This window comes from Ammospiza nelsoni, chromosome 4 (assembly GCF_027579445.1).
Source record: "Ammospiza nelsoni isolate bAmmNel1 chromosome 4, bAmmNel1.pri, whole genome shotgun sequence".
Classification (NCBI taxonomy): Eukaryota; Metazoa; Chordata; class Aves; order Passeriformes; family Passerellidae; genus Ammospiza; species Ammospiza nelsoni.
In genome coordinates this window covers 24,467,812-24,485,623 of record NC_080636.1, presented here as the reverse complement: position 1 = coordinate 24,485,623, position 17,812 = coordinate 24,467,812, and the positions used below count along the sequence as shown (strand labels likewise).

General features: G+C 37.5%; 1 protein-coding gene across 1 annotated transcript in view; it reads right to left on the bottom strand.

Moving 5' to 3' along the window:
- Positions 1-516: 516 nt before the first annotated feature.
- GRXCR1 (glutaredoxin and cysteine rich domain containing 1) overlaps positions 517-17,812 on the bottom strand; it is a 38,965-nt gene continuing 21,669 nt past the window's right edge. Inside the window, exons 2-4 of the mRNA XM_059471280.1 lie at positions 10,340-10,579; positions 2,996-3,061; positions 517-750 (exon numbers count right to left, since the gene is read on the bottom strand). Of these exons, the coding sequence (XP_059327263.1) occupies positions 571-750; positions 2,996-3,061; positions 10,340-10,579 (486 nt within the window). The 3' untranslated portion in view covers positions 517-570. The remainder of the gene's footprint in view (positions 751-2,995; positions 3,062-10,339; positions 10,580-17,812) is intronic.

Sequence of the window (17,812 nt, the reverse complement as noted above, 5' to 3'; positions counted from 1 at the left end):
TTGTAACTTTGTCTAACAACAATAATTTTGTAACAAAGAGAAAGCAGTATTAAAAGAGAAAGTTGGTTCATGGGGCTTTCAAGAAATGTTTCTATTCTTCTGTTGCCACATAGAATTCAGGATCAAATTCAGCCCTAGTTACTTTTCAGGAAAGTGCTGTGTAGAACAGTCTTGGGCAAGTCCACACTACAAAATCTTTATTCTCACTGAATTTGAAAACAGCACTGCTCAATGATCTGAAGTTTAAGCTTCATTTTGCTGTAACTTTGAGGGCATTACTCAAAAACACATATGACTGCTGATGATCCCATATAGAAGAAGATAGAATTTGTACATGTGATCAGTTTTCCAGACTACAAATCTCTCTATAAGGAAACTAGAAAGATGTGTTTTAGCGTTCGTTATATGGTTGGCGATCAAAGATTAAAAAGCTCAAATGCTCAAACCAGAAGTATACAACAAATGGATTTTTATTGACTGTTTTGGATAAATGGATTAATTTAAAAAAACCACATATTACAAACTGGTGCAGTACCATAAAATTAGTTTTTGCATGTGGAGGTGCCATTTTCAGCCTGCACAGCTCCTGCAGCGCTGGAGCCCGTTCTCATTGCAGGCCGTGCACTTGAGGGCCTTGAAGGAGTCCGTAAAGCAGTTCCGGAGCACGGACATCTTGCTCCCATGGCACGCTGAGCACGGCAGGAAACCAAAGCCCCCGCAAGAGAAGCACTCCTGAGGAAGCTGCACTCTCTGCTCAAAGAAGGAAAGAAAGACAAACATGTTACCTCATCAACCACTGTTGGCATTTTAGCTGACTAGAGATTAGAAAAGTACAAGGCCGTGGCTAATTTAGAGTCCTGCACCTGCAAGATAGCGTGTCCTTAGGCCTAGCTAGAGTACGATAACAAATAGTGAAAGAGACATGAGAAAAGAAAAATGTAACCCCTGAAGAATAGAGAAGAGCTAGTGTTGTGGTGCAGCCAATGGACGGTGTAAATTACAGAATATTCATGAGCTTATTACTTGCTGTATAAGTCTCTGATGCTCTCTTCAGTAAACGGAACTTGCTGATGACTTAAATTGAGCCCCAAGTTTTCCCTGCACCAGACAAATGGCTCATCCCCAACAAACAGACCATTCTGCAACAAACCACCATAGGTCTAGGACAATGAAGACTCCAGGCCAGCTGAAAATTCACATCCTGGTTTCCATTTTGGGCAAGGCCCACCCCCCATCCCATGGCAAACCACCATGGAAGAGCAGTAAGTCTGCCTTTTCCTTTGGCCAGATCCACATGCAATGTCAGAGAGGCTCGTTGCAGGTTCATTTGTTACTTAATACCTCCCTAGCCATTTACACTTGCCAAATCAGCAAGCTAAAGGATAGCTTGCATGTATTACTTGGATGCTGTTTAGGTCTAGATTAAATCTAGGAAGTATTGAGATGATTGAATCCAAACTCCAGGCAGTTTATGCTGATGTTATGTTTTCTGTGCTCTACATTAAGATATATATTATGACTTTCAGCATTTGCATGCTCGTGCTGAACATATTATACCTATTACAGTTAAAGGTGATGATATCAAAAAGCCATTCATAGCTTCTGACAAGTGGTACTCAAGGAAATAAGTGGGGTACTCAAATTTATGGGTGTAGAATGCTGAAGCTTTAAGAGTAAAGAAATGTCCAACAGTTATACCCAGAGAAAATTGCTACAAGGAAGACTTGAGGCCTCTCAATTGTCCCAATTCCCAAGCAAAACAATAAATTTACTCTATTTTTTTATTGGATTAAACACAGCGGTGCATAGAAGAAAGATTTCAAAGACTCTTTTATGTTCCACTTGCTGAAAATTTGGCTAGTTCATTTAACAATTTTCTTAAAGTTCAAATCAGAGAAAGGAAAGGTATGCCACTTTGGGTACTTACCACCACATTTTAGCATTGCACTGCTGAGTAAGGACTTTGCAGGTTTGTTCACAAATAAAGAACAAAAATCCATACAATTCCTGCTACTGTCAGTCTGAGGAATTATGTACCACTACAAATTAGTGACAAATTATTACCACAGTACAGTAAAATACTCACAGAAAATGTAGTACCTGGAGGACCATCAAGAAAAATTAAAATATTTCTGCAAATCCATTGATAATAGCATTCACCTATTGAAAACTCAGATGAACATGAAAACAAGGCACTTTTTTTCTTTTTGTTCTGTAGCTCATAAACTTGCTGTTCTTCTTCACAAGGCAAACAGCTCCTATTACTATCAGCTCTTCCAGGGACAACAATTGGAAATATTTAATGTAAAATTAACATTCTTTTTATCTTAGGTGTGCTCCCATCTTATGTAATTTTTGGTGAATGCTTACTTTATAGAACATTATTGCAAATAATCTCAGCATTTTAAGAGAATAATATTTTTAATCTTTACATTCAATATTGCTTGTTGGGCTTGTAAATATACAGATACCTTTAGATGTAGTTAAGAGAACTAACAAAAGTTAAAAAACAAAGCAAAATTGCTTTAGCTCAGTTTCTGAGCAATGGTCACTTCCTCCTTGAACAGATGGAGGAACTTTGTGGAACCACTTTTGGCATCTCCAGCAATGAAGAAAACAGGCTGCCCCTTGCAATTGAAGTAAACCCATTTTTGAGGAAAAAAATAAATGAGAGGGAAAAAAAACCCAAACCAACCAAACACACCCAAAAAACCCACAGTGGTTGTATTCAGTGAAAAGTTATCAGTTTCCCGTAGTCTGACATTGTTTGTCCTATATATGTACTTTTTTGACCCAAGATTAGGACACACATTTAGCTTGAGAATAACATTTTAGGGCCTCCACCCCAAAACAGGGTGTAAAAAGAGTAAAACAAAAAAAGCATTTGGGTTCATCAGTTTATTGTAGAAGAAAAGGAAACAGTAAAAAAGAAAAGCTACTTGATTACAAATAGTAAATGTATATTGCCTATATTTTTTTGCAGAAATACAATTACCTCAATTTTGGTTAAGAGATCCTGCAGTTCCCCAGATTCATTCATTAGTAAAATTTTCTCAGCACCCTGTTAGGAAAAGAAGATGAAAAATATCAGGCACTTTACCATGCAAAAACCAGAGATGATTAGAAGATTTGGACTTGCAACTTTAAACAGGCTGAGGACAAATTTGACTCACATTAATTATATTGCAATTAGGTCAACCTTAGTAAAGCTAGAAGGAGAGGAGAATCTAATCACAGGTCTGATAGTAATAATGCCTAAAGTTCATTAGCAATGTGACATATCACATTGCCTTTTCTGTAAAAGGTGACACAGCTTGCAAATTCTGACTGTCTTCCCCTTATTTTACAGGCTATGTTTCCTGACAGAATAAAAAATATTTCTAGTTATTATGTCAAAAATTTACAATTTTGTAAATATACAACACATCAGAGAATGCAGCAAAATGAGAAGAGGAGATTGTATTTCAAATATTTTAGCAGCTGAGCATTGAATGAAGACATAATGTGCCTAATGTATAACAAAAGGAGAAAAGGACTAATGAAAAAACTCTAACAACATTAAAGTCAGACACAACAGTATGTAATAAAAATTTAGTCTGACTGCATTAGGCCTCTTAGGGTTTCTGTGTCCTGAGCCAAAGCTCTATTGTAGTGTTGGGGATTTTTTCCTCTTGAAAGTAAATGCCAAGAAATCTGCAGACAAAATGGATGAATAAAATGCAGAATATGGAAATCTTGTTCCCTTCTCTTCTAATTAGATCACCACATTTGAATGTCTATACTTCACTTAGGGAATGAATCTCATTGAATATTAAATATTGTGAAATACTTGCAGACACTTTTAACCAGAAACCAACAAAAGTTGAGGAAACTGAGGAACAGTTTCAGGCCTTACTTGCTGCCAGGGCAATTGGCCACATCTTCACCCATGGCAAGTTCGTGCCATTGTGCTGCCCCAGTTTGCTGGTCCCTGCATTTCAAAATTGTTAAATTTTGTCTTTGAGTTTGCTTCCAGCCTTAACTAGAAGGTGTGTTGGGACTCTGACACAGGGCTGAGGTGCAGTGGGATGCTGGCACACATCTCAGATGTGCCATTAGTTTGAGCTGCCTGTGGTCAGCCCCAGCTCCTCACCAGCACCTCTCCAACTTCTGGGAGGTACAGGAAAAGCTGCTCATGAGCACAGGGAATATTTGTGTGACTCTACACACCTCCAAGTGTCCAGCCATTCACAGAACCTCGCTGGGGACTACTGAGCCTACAAGTGTGTGGCCCAAAAGCCAACTAAAGGCAATCAAACTTTTCAAAGCTCCTTTTATGACACCCTACTAAGGTTATTTTCCCTATAGAAAGTCTTTTTGCTTAGGTTTGTGAAAAAAACAGCAGCCCTTTTGACTCTGTGTTTGATGATTTTAGTTAAAAAGAAAAATGTTAATATTTTAGTGGATGTGGAAAGCCACATTTTCAGTGGACACTACTTTTAAAGTGTAGTAAGAGTATACTTTCAAAGAGAGATATTTTTTAAAAAGTATCAGACAAGGTAATTAGTTGTAGTTAATTAGTCACAGAAGATGACAGGGGACTGATGAGCCAGCCTTATTGTGTTGACTCTTCTACTGAAATCCATTACAGATCATGGGCAGTGAGTGCACCAGCTCCAACACGTGCCTATGGGGCTGTCTGTGTCCCCAGCAGGGCAGGTTTAGCAGTCTGCTGGCCCCTTTCATGCTTGTCCACTCATCTCTGCTTTCACACAGAGGAGCAGGCAATGGGAGCATTTGGCACAACGTGGCCAAGGCAGCCCATGCAGTATTAGCTTGAGGCTTGAATGCACTGCAGCAGCTTAAGACAAAGCTTGTGCTGCTCTTCTGAAGTAGAGTCATTAAGGATTTGTAACTTTATTGATGATGGGATTGCAGCACCCCAAATTCCTTAAGCTGGACAAGCCTCAATTTGCCCTCTTTAGGCAAGGCTCTCTTCTCTGTTGCCACAGGGAAAAGCATTTCTGTGACTTCTGCCCTAGGTTTCTGTGATGTTGTATAATGCTAATTGGCTTTTACAACACAGTAATTAAAATTTTGACAGGTTTCCCATTATAGATTTATATTTTAAAGTATTTATATTTCTGATGACATTCAGTCAGTCAGTTGTGTTCCTTACAAAGTAGAAAGCTATGGTTTTTAAACTAAAACCCAAACATCAGAATGGCGTCAATGTTTTTAAGTGCCACTCTATCTTCTCTGATTAATGGCTGCCCCAAGTGAAATATAAGTAAAAGTCTGTAGAGATTAACCTTCCCTCTGGATCTTTGAGTCTTAACACACAGAATCCATAATTAATATAGATCCATAATTAATAGAGTACTTAACACAGCTCTTAAGACAAATAGGTGCTTTTTGACCAGATAATGATGCTTTTCTTTTTCTTCCTAGGTTGTGTTCAGTCCACAATTACTCAGAAAGGCATGTGAAGTCTTAAATAGTCTGTCTCACCAGAGAGTAACATAAGTAGTATGAGGGACAATGGGCATAATCTTCAGTGAAAAGTGAATTTCAGGTTTTTTTACCCATTTTTTTTAATTTCAAAGCAGAAGCCCATGAATCCTTTATCTACTAATATTGCTGAATCTCTCTTTGCTGAACTTTGCTGGAGTCCAGGGGTCATAGCCAGATATTCCATTGGCAAGGAAATGCCACAATCTTGGCTAAATCACTCAGCATATTTTCCAGATCCTTTTAATTATTAAAATTATTTTCCCAATTTTTCCTTGAGAACATCCAGAAATTAACATCATATTTCAAACATTAAATTTCCATTAACTGTAGAACTAGGACAAGGTCCACTAAGTTTTCTACTGCCCCAACTCTGTCTGGTCAATAAACCTGTCTGTTGCCACCTATCTTGGATATAAACCATTACCATCTCCACGATGTAATTCCTCATCAAGGAACAAACACAGATTTATGGCTCTGCATTTGGCTTTACTAGAATACCTGCAGCTTTTGGGAAGCAGCCTCTCTTCCACATCATTCCTTACATACTGAGAAAAATTAGTGAGGCCCCACACTATCCCTCTTGTGGACACATTTGCAGTGCAGATAAATTGCATGCCCAGTTTCCTATTTTGCTAAGCACTTAAGCCTCTTGTTAAGGCAGCAAAAATGCCCTCACACACTTCACCATCTCTGGCCCACATTGTTCACTGGGATGTTCCAGTGAAGGAGGAGCTGGGCTCTGAGTGTCCATCTTTGCCACAGCTCATGCTCCCTTCTGCTCACACCTCTCACAGCCAGGGCCCCTGGCAGCAGGGACTCAGGGCTACAAATAACTGCCTGGAAATCTGCCCATAAACTTAGAAAATTGACACTGCAATACAGTACCAGCACCAGAAAGCCCAGATTTGGTATGCAAAGAATGGGAAAGGTTGAGGTGTAAAAAAGCAATGGAACCCTGCATTTCCTGACATGTCAAACTGCAAAATGGAGGGAACAAGTCAGAAAATGCTAGGTGACTGAATGCAATAATTAAATTAGAGTTTTACTGTCACACAGCCACTTATACCCTCTCATGAAGTGAATACCACAACAATGTATTCAAAAAACCCAAAGAACAACTAAATATATATGGCCACTGGAAACCAGCTAAAAGGAAATTGTAAATTCCTGTTTCACAAAAAAACATTTTACACACATATTTTCTAAAAGTCAGTTACAAAAACAGTCTCATTGTTCTTTGGAAAGGATTATAACCAGTGTGTCAAATAAAATAATTTTTCTATAAAACTAATGCTGTTTTGGATTCATTCTAGCTGGGAAAACTAAACAGGAGATATTTTCTTCAGAAAAAACAGTCATAAATTCACATATCTGAAAAAAAATCAAGGTTCCCTTGTATAGCTGGAATTAAATCATATATTTCAAGTGAAAAAAAAGACATGTATTTTTAAAATATTATATGCTGAGTTAAGATATTTACAAAAATTACTTATTTGTCTGTTTTACTTGCATCCCTTTACCAAGAGTATATGAGTTTATAAGAGCAAATAAATGCTCCATTTTTTTTTCTGTGTGGCTTTCTCTTTTTTAGAAGCAATTTTTTATTCTGCATTGGTATCCCAGCAGATGGCATAATTCCATTTCAGATGGAGACAACTTCAGGTGAAAAGAAGGGATTAGATCAGCCAGTAAAGAGCATGCAGCAGAAAGAAACAGCAATTTCCTGACAGACTGATATTTAGACTGTGTGTGTCAAGAAATACAATGGTTCAATCCTGAAAAAAAAGAGAAGATTAAAAGCCCTGCTGTACTGCAGCATGCAGTACTCTCCTTGACAGGGGCTAAATATGATTTTTTTTTTATTGCTTCTGCCCAAGTCATGGATTTGTTTCATTGTCCCTGTGCAGGCAATGATAAATTCCACAGCACTGTGAATATTTATCCCCACAACCTGCAATGCTCAAACAACTTTGTCCGTGCTTCTGAATAGCTTGGGTACAATATTCTCTATCAGATGTACATATGCTGGGTTTTGATGCTTTTGTTACTTTTATCTCATTAAGAATAATCTTTCACCTTTCAAAACTGTTCATATTTTATTTCAGGGTTGGGGTTTTTTCTCGTTATGACTCATTGAAAGCTGCATAGCTCAATATAGATTCTCCTTTGTACTGCTCCATGCAAACCCCTTCAGGGAGGGATTTCTCAGAAAACAAATATTCAAAATGAAAAAAAAAAGAAAGAAGAGAGAGAGAAAAAAAGGAAAATAGTGCATGATTTATTTACTGACACACCAGGTTTTGGGATTTTTGTGTTTCATTTGCATATCAGAAGTTAATTGTTATAAAAAGCATTATAGAAATATCGCTGTTACCAATGAGACCAAATTCTGTAATTAGTTCTCGATTGCATTTGAATGAAACACAAGCCTGGCACAGGTTCCAGCCAACACACAGCCCCTGGGGTCAGGGTGCACTGTCTGCTGAAGGTGAATTGACAGAGCTGGGGGTGAATAGTTCATTGCCAGACCTTCTCAACACACATTCCTCCTTATTTCTCTAAATGGAGGAATTTCAGATTCTCTTGTGAAGACATATAAGACTGCCATAAAATAGCGGGGCTTGCCACATTTACCAAACAGAATGAGGGCACCCAGGTCCCTCCAGGCTGTCCAAGTGACAGGCTCGTCCTGGGGCTCTCCTTCCCCAGCACAGCAGCCGCAGAGCACTGCCCGAGTCACTGCCCTGCTCACACTGAACTTGGCCTCCTCATGGTGCCAAAGCGCATCTCCCCTCAGCTAAAGCACCCAGAGTGGGGCTGCAGCAAGCAGCAGTGCCTCCCACGATGGTAATCAGTGGGGAGCATGGGGGGCACGGACCTTGTGCAGGAGGAGGGGGAAGGCACACACTGCCATGAGCTCCCTGTGAGCAGAGGGGCTGTCCATGCATTGCTCCCTGCCTGCAAAGCTGCTTGCTCACAAATAATGTCACTCTTACATGGAATAACTCTAATTAACCCATTAAAGATTTTTTCCAGCTAACTTCAGTGCACATCAGGTTAAGGAAAAAAAAAAAAGGAAAATAAGCAGGAAAACACACCCCATATCTGGGTGTTTTCCTGGTTTTTAGCAGCCCAATGCTTTTAGCTTTCTTGTGCTAAACAATGTAAATGTAGTTTCCTTGCTGCAATAAATGTGTCTAGATCAGAGCACTAAATTATTTCATTTTTCTTTACCTATAGAAGGTAGATTTGTCTGGTCCATAGTAAGCTATCTTCTTAATTCACTTGCCTTCTTTTCTACACCTCCCTAAATAATCTCATACAGTACTTAGAGAGTTTTAATGAGATTTTATTGGGTTTTACACTGACGCTCCTCTTTTAGAAAACAAGTTTTTCACAATCTTTGAAAATAAACAAACAGAACATCCCCCAACTGGTAGTGAGTTATTGGGCCATCCATCACACCAAAATGACTGTATCCAGGCATTTCCTCCAGTTAAGCAAATAATTTATTTAATCAGTTTCAGTATCTTATCTGAATTCTTTTGACAAATTGGTCATATGTGGACTGAGATTTTCTTGGAGTCAATCAGAACTCAGTACTTACACTTTAACATAATAATTAGATGAACAAATCTTCATGTGAATCCTGTTGAATTTTAAACTGCTCTTGAATGTAGCACATTCACTCATGACTGGCTGGAGAACTCTCCAAATCTCCAAATCAGAGTTTTGATAAAAGGATATTCTACAATGAAGTAAATATCACTGTCTGCTAATATTCTGCACACAGGTGGTTTTACAGCTGCTCTAGTGGTCTGGCAAGGCCTTTGACTGCAAATGCACTTCTTATAATGCTCAGGGAAGCCTAATCCATGCAGAACACATGGAAATCTTGGAAGGGATGGGGGAAAAGAGGAGAAAGTGTTCATACAGCCCCAATATTTATTATCCCTGATTGTTGGTTACACCGCATTTTGTTACTTAAATGTTTTGTGAAAATGACAGCTCTAAGTGATGCAAACACAGTAACCTCACTGTGCTTAAATATAGTTTGCCTTCACAAATCACAGCCTCACAGTTGGTGCTAATTGCTAGCTTTTCACCACTCAGAGAAATACCTTCTCTGAGTTTAAAAACTGTTTTCTTTGTGCCACTTTCCGGAATCTTTCTATTTTGATTTTTTTTTCTGTTTATGAGAAATACATTTCAAATATACAGGTTCAATGAAAAGGTGATTTCAAATGTCAGCAGGCTTCTAGACCTAGAACACTAGTGTACAAATTGGGATTTTCCATTTGGAGTTTATGTCTTACAGTAGGACAGTGTTGGACTTCTCTCTCTTTTACAGCTAGACTTTTAAAAAATTATTAATCAATTTTGTATCTAAAATATGTTCAGTTGATTACAGATCCTGATACAGACTACGTAATCTAAAATTCAATGTATATTTAAAGTCTGACACTCCAAAGTGTTAGTTTCTTATTCAACACAGATATTAATAAATGACAGGTTTATGCTATGTGTATCCATCTTCCTGAGTCAATCATACATACAGTTTCTCGTAAGGAAAAAAAATCAACTACAAAATAATATATTTTTTTAAGAAGCAGATAATATCTTAGATGTGTTATTGCCTTTTACTCCCTGGTTATCTTTTGCATCTTCAGATCCAACTTATCAGTGAGGATCTGTGCAATGTTATTACAAAAGGATTTCTGTCTTAACTTGTTACCATCACTGCAGCATCGTAGGCAATTTTCTAAAAATCCTCCTTCTCATTCATCAAGATTTTCATCTGCTCCTCCCAACTGTAGAATAAAATACAGGTTCATGCTTTACTTACCCCAAGATAATGGCCATCAATAAACACAACAGGGAGTGAGGGAACCTCACAGACACTTCTGCATCTTTCATCTAGCTCTTTTCCATAATCACTGTTCAGAGCAATGTTTTTTTCTTCAAACTTAACTCTGTGATTTTGAAATATCTTTCTAACCAGTTCGCATCTTTCAAAAGTTGTTCTCACCACACGAAGACTGGTAGTATAAATTACTATACGGCCAAACTCTGGGACTGCTGAGACCTGGAAAAAAAAATAGTTCCCATTACATTAAGCAAAGGGTTAATATCTTCCAAGTATTGAGTAATTTTATTTAAAATATTATTTTAAAAAGGCCAGCATATTAAAAACACAATCCAACTTTCAACTTTTATTCAAACATGAGGATGGAAAAGGAAGAAGGAAGTTCTTGAAAATAGCAATATAAGGCAATTTAAGTTCTTAAATAAAGTGCAACTTGACTTTTTTGGGAAGTCTTAGGGATGTTAAGTCAACATATATTTTCAAGAAACGGATATATTTCAGATCCTGATGGACTTCCAAATGGGAATAAATTGACCCTATTCTGCTGACGTCTGATTCTGTTAATACAGTCACTTGTGTTTGCACAGAGTTTGATAGTACCCAGACTAAGACTAAACTTGCTAGTTTAGATGTTTTTGGCAATCTGCTTCAAGACAAGAGCCTAACCTAAGCTTTAGAAAGTCCATGACCAAAGATTAACGTGGAGTACTTTAGGTCTCCATGCTGAACTAGATTATGACTGCAGAAGGTACAGATGAATCTCTAATTTTTAATGTAGTTCCTCAACAAATTACTCTAACATCCAAACAACAGTAAAAAAATATATTTTTTGTGTATTAAATGTCCAATCAAAAACCCACTGCAGCTAGCTGGGAAAAAGTTTCACACCACAATTCATATTTTACTTTTTACCCTACTTTTCAATATGTAACAGTTTATGCTGTTTCTTTCCTTTCTAGGATGAAAACAATTAGATAGTGTAAATACTACAGGGATTAATTTCCCCAAGAGAGTGTGATAGATTTTCAAGGAGCCTGAAAATCCTTCTTCTAAATAAAGATATTATGTTCAAATATGTAACAAATATTCCAGTTTTTTAAAAGGGTGCTAATGCATTCCCAAGCTTTCCAAATTATCCATTGTATTCAGCAAATTATATTTAATTATTTAATCAGTATTCTAGGAGCCAAAACACAAGTTAGAAAACAGAAAGCAAGGATACCTCTACTACACTGTAGCACTGTATGGAAAATGAACCTTGATGTGTGACTAGATAATTTCTAACCTATCTCATTAATTAACTATAAAACATAGCTGTTACATTGGGCAGATGTTATTGCAGATTTTGCCATATAACCAGTTATGATTTAACTTGCTACTTAAATACCAAAAAAAAAAAATCCTTGAAAAAGTATATTCTGCTTAGAGAGGTGTTTACAAGGTTCTTCATATAGTAAAGAGTTCTCAGGAAAAATATTTGCATTTCACAGATCTCTTACAGAACACTGGAGGTGTTATTGCCCACATATGTGGCCATGGCTTTCATCTCCCATTCAGGAAAGAAACAATGTTGTGATACGTCAATATTTTTTCTCTTAGAATGGATATCAGAAATTCAGTTTTAAGAATAAGTTTTATAAAAATGGGCTACTTTTCTGCAGCCCATTTTTAGGTTGAAAATCTGTTGCACTGCTAATGCAGTATGACTCTCCTCCAGCATCGTTCACAGATTCCAAGCGAGAGAATTAGCTCGTTGTCTCCATAAAAGACAAGTACTCTACATAAATACTGCAAAATATTTTAGTAACCACACATGGGTTGCTTGAAGGAAGAGGAGTTTCTTGTTTTCATAAGCAACTAAAAGAAGTTCTTAAATAGAAACTTTCACATATTCCTCCTTTCTTCCTCTTTGGAGTGACAATACATTTTGAAGTGCGAAACCATTCAACAGGAGGGAAGCTCTTGTTTCTCCATAGTTCTAATCTCTAATGCTGCTTGTTCCCAGACACCAGAGGCTGGCAGCATGGCTACAGACAGTCATTATCTGGTGAAGCATCAGGACTGTGGTGTCCCTACAGCATATAAATAAGCAGCTGAAGAGATGGAAAAATGGAAAGTTGTAAAGTGATCCGGAAAGATATCAAGTGGAAGGGGTGTACAAAGAGTCACTTTTATGTTTATTCCTTTCCTTTTTCCTAATGTGACAGTGAAGAAATACCATTGTTTGCCCTGCAAAGAAGTATCAAGAACATTGATCAAACAGTTGTTCAGGGAAATTTTCATAGAACCCTTGTTTTCTGTGCTACAAATGTACACAACTTGTCCTTGCAAGGACTTTTGCCATGGAAAGATATCCTTCTTGCCAGCTGTCTGAAAACCACATTGGTAATGAACAACAGGGGGGTTATAATCTATATTAATTCTTGTTTTTCTAATCAATATAGAGGCTGAAAACTGTCATATTTAATTACCAGAATACACTCTTGAAGTAAACCAGTAAACCCTGTGCTTTTCCTTCCTAGGTTGGAGCTGTGGCAAAACCATAAATAACAAGCAATGTAAAAAAACGAAAAGAAAGACACTTTTGAAAATGAAGTTTTACAATATTGCTTTGCAAATTTGAAATTCAAATCACCTCATGTAACTCACAAATGCACATAAAACTCTAGGTGAAATTAAACAGAAGGCTATTCTCTGGTTAATGGGTATGACAAAACTTTAATAAAGCTGTGGAAGTTGAACAGATTAATATATCAAAAGATTTGGAGGAACTTATATTAACCTCTTATTTGCACTTCTTGTAGATGGAATTCTCATTGAAGCAAGAAGCTTATGATCCTTAAGATTTCTATATATTTTTCATATATTTGTAGCTTTTCAAATAGCTAATGCATGGCTGTAGCTCCAGTACTTTTCCTACCCTTTTCCCCCTAGATATTAGAACAATAAGCTAACCTTGTCATACATTTCTGAAATACTGTTTAGTCTTATTGTCAGGAAGATGGCCTACAAGAAGAACATTTTGCTTTCCAAGCAGAATCTGAGACATCATAACAAGAAGTGGGGCAAAGAAGTCCTTGGACCAACTCCAAGGGGTTGACCCAGGGCTGGGTTACTGGGGCAACTGAATAATCGGCATATTCATTAGGTATCCTAATTAATCAACCTTGTAAAAATTGTAGAAATCCAGGCAGGTGTGCCCATCACCACTGGGACACCTGGAAGCTTCCAAATAAAGGTCTGCTTTTTACTTTACTATGCTAATATTGTTGCAAGGCTTTTTTCTCTTTTGATTATAAGCAACACTTATGGATACCATTTGACCTAAGGCAAACACTGTGTCATATTCAGGGAAACCCTGTGCACATGGGCCAGGGTTGTGCTTCAGAGAAGGTGACTGTATGGAAAGATTGCCAAGGAAGAAATTTAAGTTTTCAGGAGGAAATAAAGTTGCTTTAGTAGTAGTCCTCTACATCATTTACAACTCTTAGTTTAGCAGCCTAATGTTACCATCTCCCCAAGAGTCTAAGGGCACATTCTGCTTTACTGCCTCAGCCTGAAGAACTTGCAGTTTCCTTGGGAGAATCAAGCAGCCAGAGACAGCAGCAGCATTTCCTGCATCACTTCACAGCAGAGCTGCCACTTCCAGCCTAAGAAACAGCTGCCCTTTTCTTCTGTCTAGAGAGAAGAAGTAATTGCTTCAACAGTTCAATCCTGTTCATGATTGAACATGAAAAAACCACAATGTCACTTACTTTGTTCCTGACTCAGTCTTTTCCCAGACTTCTTTACCAGGTCAGTCATGGCTTTTGCAAATCATAGAACCATAGCATCATTGAATGGTTTGGGTTGTAAGGGACTTTAAGGACCCCCTGCTTCCAACAGCTCTGCCAGGAGCCGGCACACCTCCCACTAGAGCAGTTTGTTCAAAGCCCTGTCCAGATGTATAACTGGGGGAAACCTATCCCTCTGCCATCCCTCTGGCACCCATCTGACATGGTTGACTCAATATAATCCCAACTGGGAAAATCTTGAGGTATGTCATCCATGAGGCTAAATCTGTGAGCTCATTATCAAGTGGCACCACAAAAGAAAGGAAGAAATTCATTATGAAAAAGAGAAGGCTTAATAGAGCAAGAAGATGAGGAACAAAATGAAGGGATTTTGAGGACTGGAAAAGGGCTGAAAATACAGAACTGAAACCGCATGATAAACCAAAACCTAAAATGTCAGGACACTGAGAGAGCAAGAGTAGTAGACACTAAATGTAGAAATAAAAATATGAAAAATATGACCCAAAAAAAGGCAATAAAACAAACAAAGTAAATGATAACAAAGTTGCAAAACAAAGTAAATGATAAAACTGAGATCCTGAACCTTTTTTAAAGGTGATTGAAATCCTGAACCTTTTTTAAAAGAAATCCCAGTAGTCAATGTAACTGGACAACAAATACATTACAGAATATGTGAATCTTCAAGTTGTTTGAAAATTTTGGAGTGCTCCTTAAAAAAATGGTTTGTATTAATAGGGCTTCAGAAATATGAAATATTTCAGAATCATACTCCTAAAACTTGTCTTTGAGAATTTACCTTTTTCCTGTAAAGTTGCCTCAGCAATAATAACAGACTTATCAGTAGCTTTGAAAAAACAGTACAATAGTCAGGTGTTTCCATGGTGCTTCTGAAAGCCAAATAAATACCATTAATCTCATTATTATTTTGGGGTTCAGACTTTCCCCATTATATCTGATCCCTGATTTTGGGGTTCAGCTGCAATTGAAGCAGCAGGAGATGTGTCCATGTTTTGCTGTTGGTCTCACAGTTACCTTGCCCCTGACCAGTCCTGCCAGTCTGAGCAGATATTTCTCTTCTCTTTATGAGTGGAATTTATTGAACTAACAATTGAGTAACAATACCAAATTAATTCTTCAGCATATTTGCAATGACTCACTCTCTAAACACTACAGATTTTATTTAATATATTTTACAGCATTTTTGTCTGTTTGGTGACTTTGAGTGTTTTTTTATCTTTGGACCAAAACCCTTAACATGGATATTTTTGCAGCATGACTAATAGCTATTAGTGGTCCAAGCCAAGGCTTTTCTGCTTGCAGTGTAAGAACCACTGTATCCCTTGGGGCATAAAGTGATTGCTCCTAGAACAGTGGTGAAATTTGTTTTTTGAAAACCTTTGTATATGACCATGTCTGTAAACAACTAAAGAGGCAAGTCCATCAGTGAGAAGAATACTGTACTCGTGATGTTAGCCTCATTTTTATTTGGTTGCAAATGAAAGCCATGAGAGCAACACTACCAAAGTAATCATTCCATTTTTTTAATCCTCTCTCTACAAAGAAAATATAAATTTGTTTTAACCCCATCTGTTGAAAAGAATAGCTACATACATAGATCATTAATTTCAATAGAAGCATCACCCACAAATTTACATTTGATTATTTTAAAAAACAAAATAATAAATGAAAAAAAATTATAGTACTTTGTACTCAATACAAGCTGAAATGCTTTATCATATATGACATTTTTAAAGGTTTTTACTATGTTCAGGTATAACACTCAACATGTTATTTATGCAGTACTGAATTGCTTGTGTGACCTAAATCAAGGGCTGATATACCCTTCTCTGTCTCACAATATCATCTTTCAACATCTCAGAGAGTTCTGCTGAATTATGCACCCCTTGGCTCTGTAATTAGATACTATCAGACTGGCAGAAGGATCTGCTTCACTAAGTAGGCTGAGGCAGGAATCTAGAGCACATTACAAACCCTGTGCCAGAGATGCTTCAGTGAGTAAATGCAACACTCATGAGCCAACAAAAATGTTGAGCAGAAGAAAACTGGTTATACATAAATATACACACATGCATATTTTGTATGTATGGTTGCACATCTAAAAACTTTGAATTAAGCTGCTTACTTCATAATTGGCATTACATCATTTATAGCTTGAATTTGTATCAATAACAGAGTGGCAAGAAGAATTGTGATTCAACAATAAACTGATCACAATCTGGTTTGAACTTTCTGGTTTTATTTTACACTCAGAAAAAGAAGGGAAGAAAATGAGCTATGAGTTTCTTGTTGAAGAAGTTCTGCAGGAAAAAAGCACCAAAATTTAAGCATTTAATTTCTGAAATATTTAAAAGCTTTTACTAGCTTTTGCAGTTTAAAAGACTTCTAAAATATATACTAAAAGTAGTTAGTAGTTACTAGTTATTCTGAAAGATAATTTGAAAGTCAAAAGCTATGACCAAAATGTTTCAAGTTTTTTCTACACGATAATCTGTGAGAACATACATGTTTTCAAAAATGTACAGCATTTTATGAAAAACATACTTTTCATCAAGTCATTGCTTATATGAAAACATGCAATATTTGAATGAGATAGCTGAAGATTGAAGGTCTATGTTCAAGCAAAAACCACAATATTTGCCATCATAACCACACAGAACAATGCTAATGGTGTTGTGAATCTGTCCATTCTGTTTGTTGGTTTCCTAGTTCAAATTAAAGTTTTAATGCCATTTTTTTCTGGAAAAATTGATTTGCTGGTCAGACGACCTCTTGCAACACACAGACTTCATCTGCCAAAGTAAAATGTTTTTCTTTGGCAAGATCTGTTTGCACATCCTGAAGCTGTTGCAAGCAGTCCCCAGCCAAGGTGTGAATTCTTCATATGAAACCACACTCCCTTCCACTTCACTGTTCGCAGTCCAACCCTTTATGGGCTCTCACACAGCAAAGCAGAGTGCACATGTAAATTTGAATCTACACTGTCTCTTAAGTACTTCAATGCTTTAAGACTGCAGTCCTGTTTACATTGCCTTCAAGGACCCAGCACTGCATCAATATTTGGTAAAATTCAGAACTTTATTAAATTCATCATATTACAAAAGTGTGATAGAATGAAGTCTGATTTCTGCAACCCAGCACTCAAGCACTCAAGTGAAAGCATGTACTGGCCTTTTCTTAAAGTAACACTGTACTTTTCCTTATGCAGTTTTGGCAGTTAAGGGGACTATAAACTGTAGGACTTGCCACCTTTCACCCCTCAGGGCAGTGGAATGATATCACCAGTATCCCTCCTCATGACTCATGGGAAGGTCCATGGAGACCAATTTACAGGTGAGGCCATCAAGATCTGCACTCCTAAACAAGGTAGCTAAAGTGTCTGGGACATTCCCAAACAGATCCTAGCTTTGCTTTCTCAAAAAAAAGGGCCAAGGTCACTGCTTTTCTCAGCTTTTAAAATAACACAAATACTTGTGTGGCTTTTGCTGGGCTGTGTGCTGTAACTCGCCTCACACACAAACACCAGCCCCAGAAATATATCTCCAAAAGCTGTACAGGAGCCCAGGCTCCTCTGCCTGTTGTAACACAGGACAAGAAACATCTCTTTTGTTCCTGCTTGCATTTCATAGCTCTGAGGAGC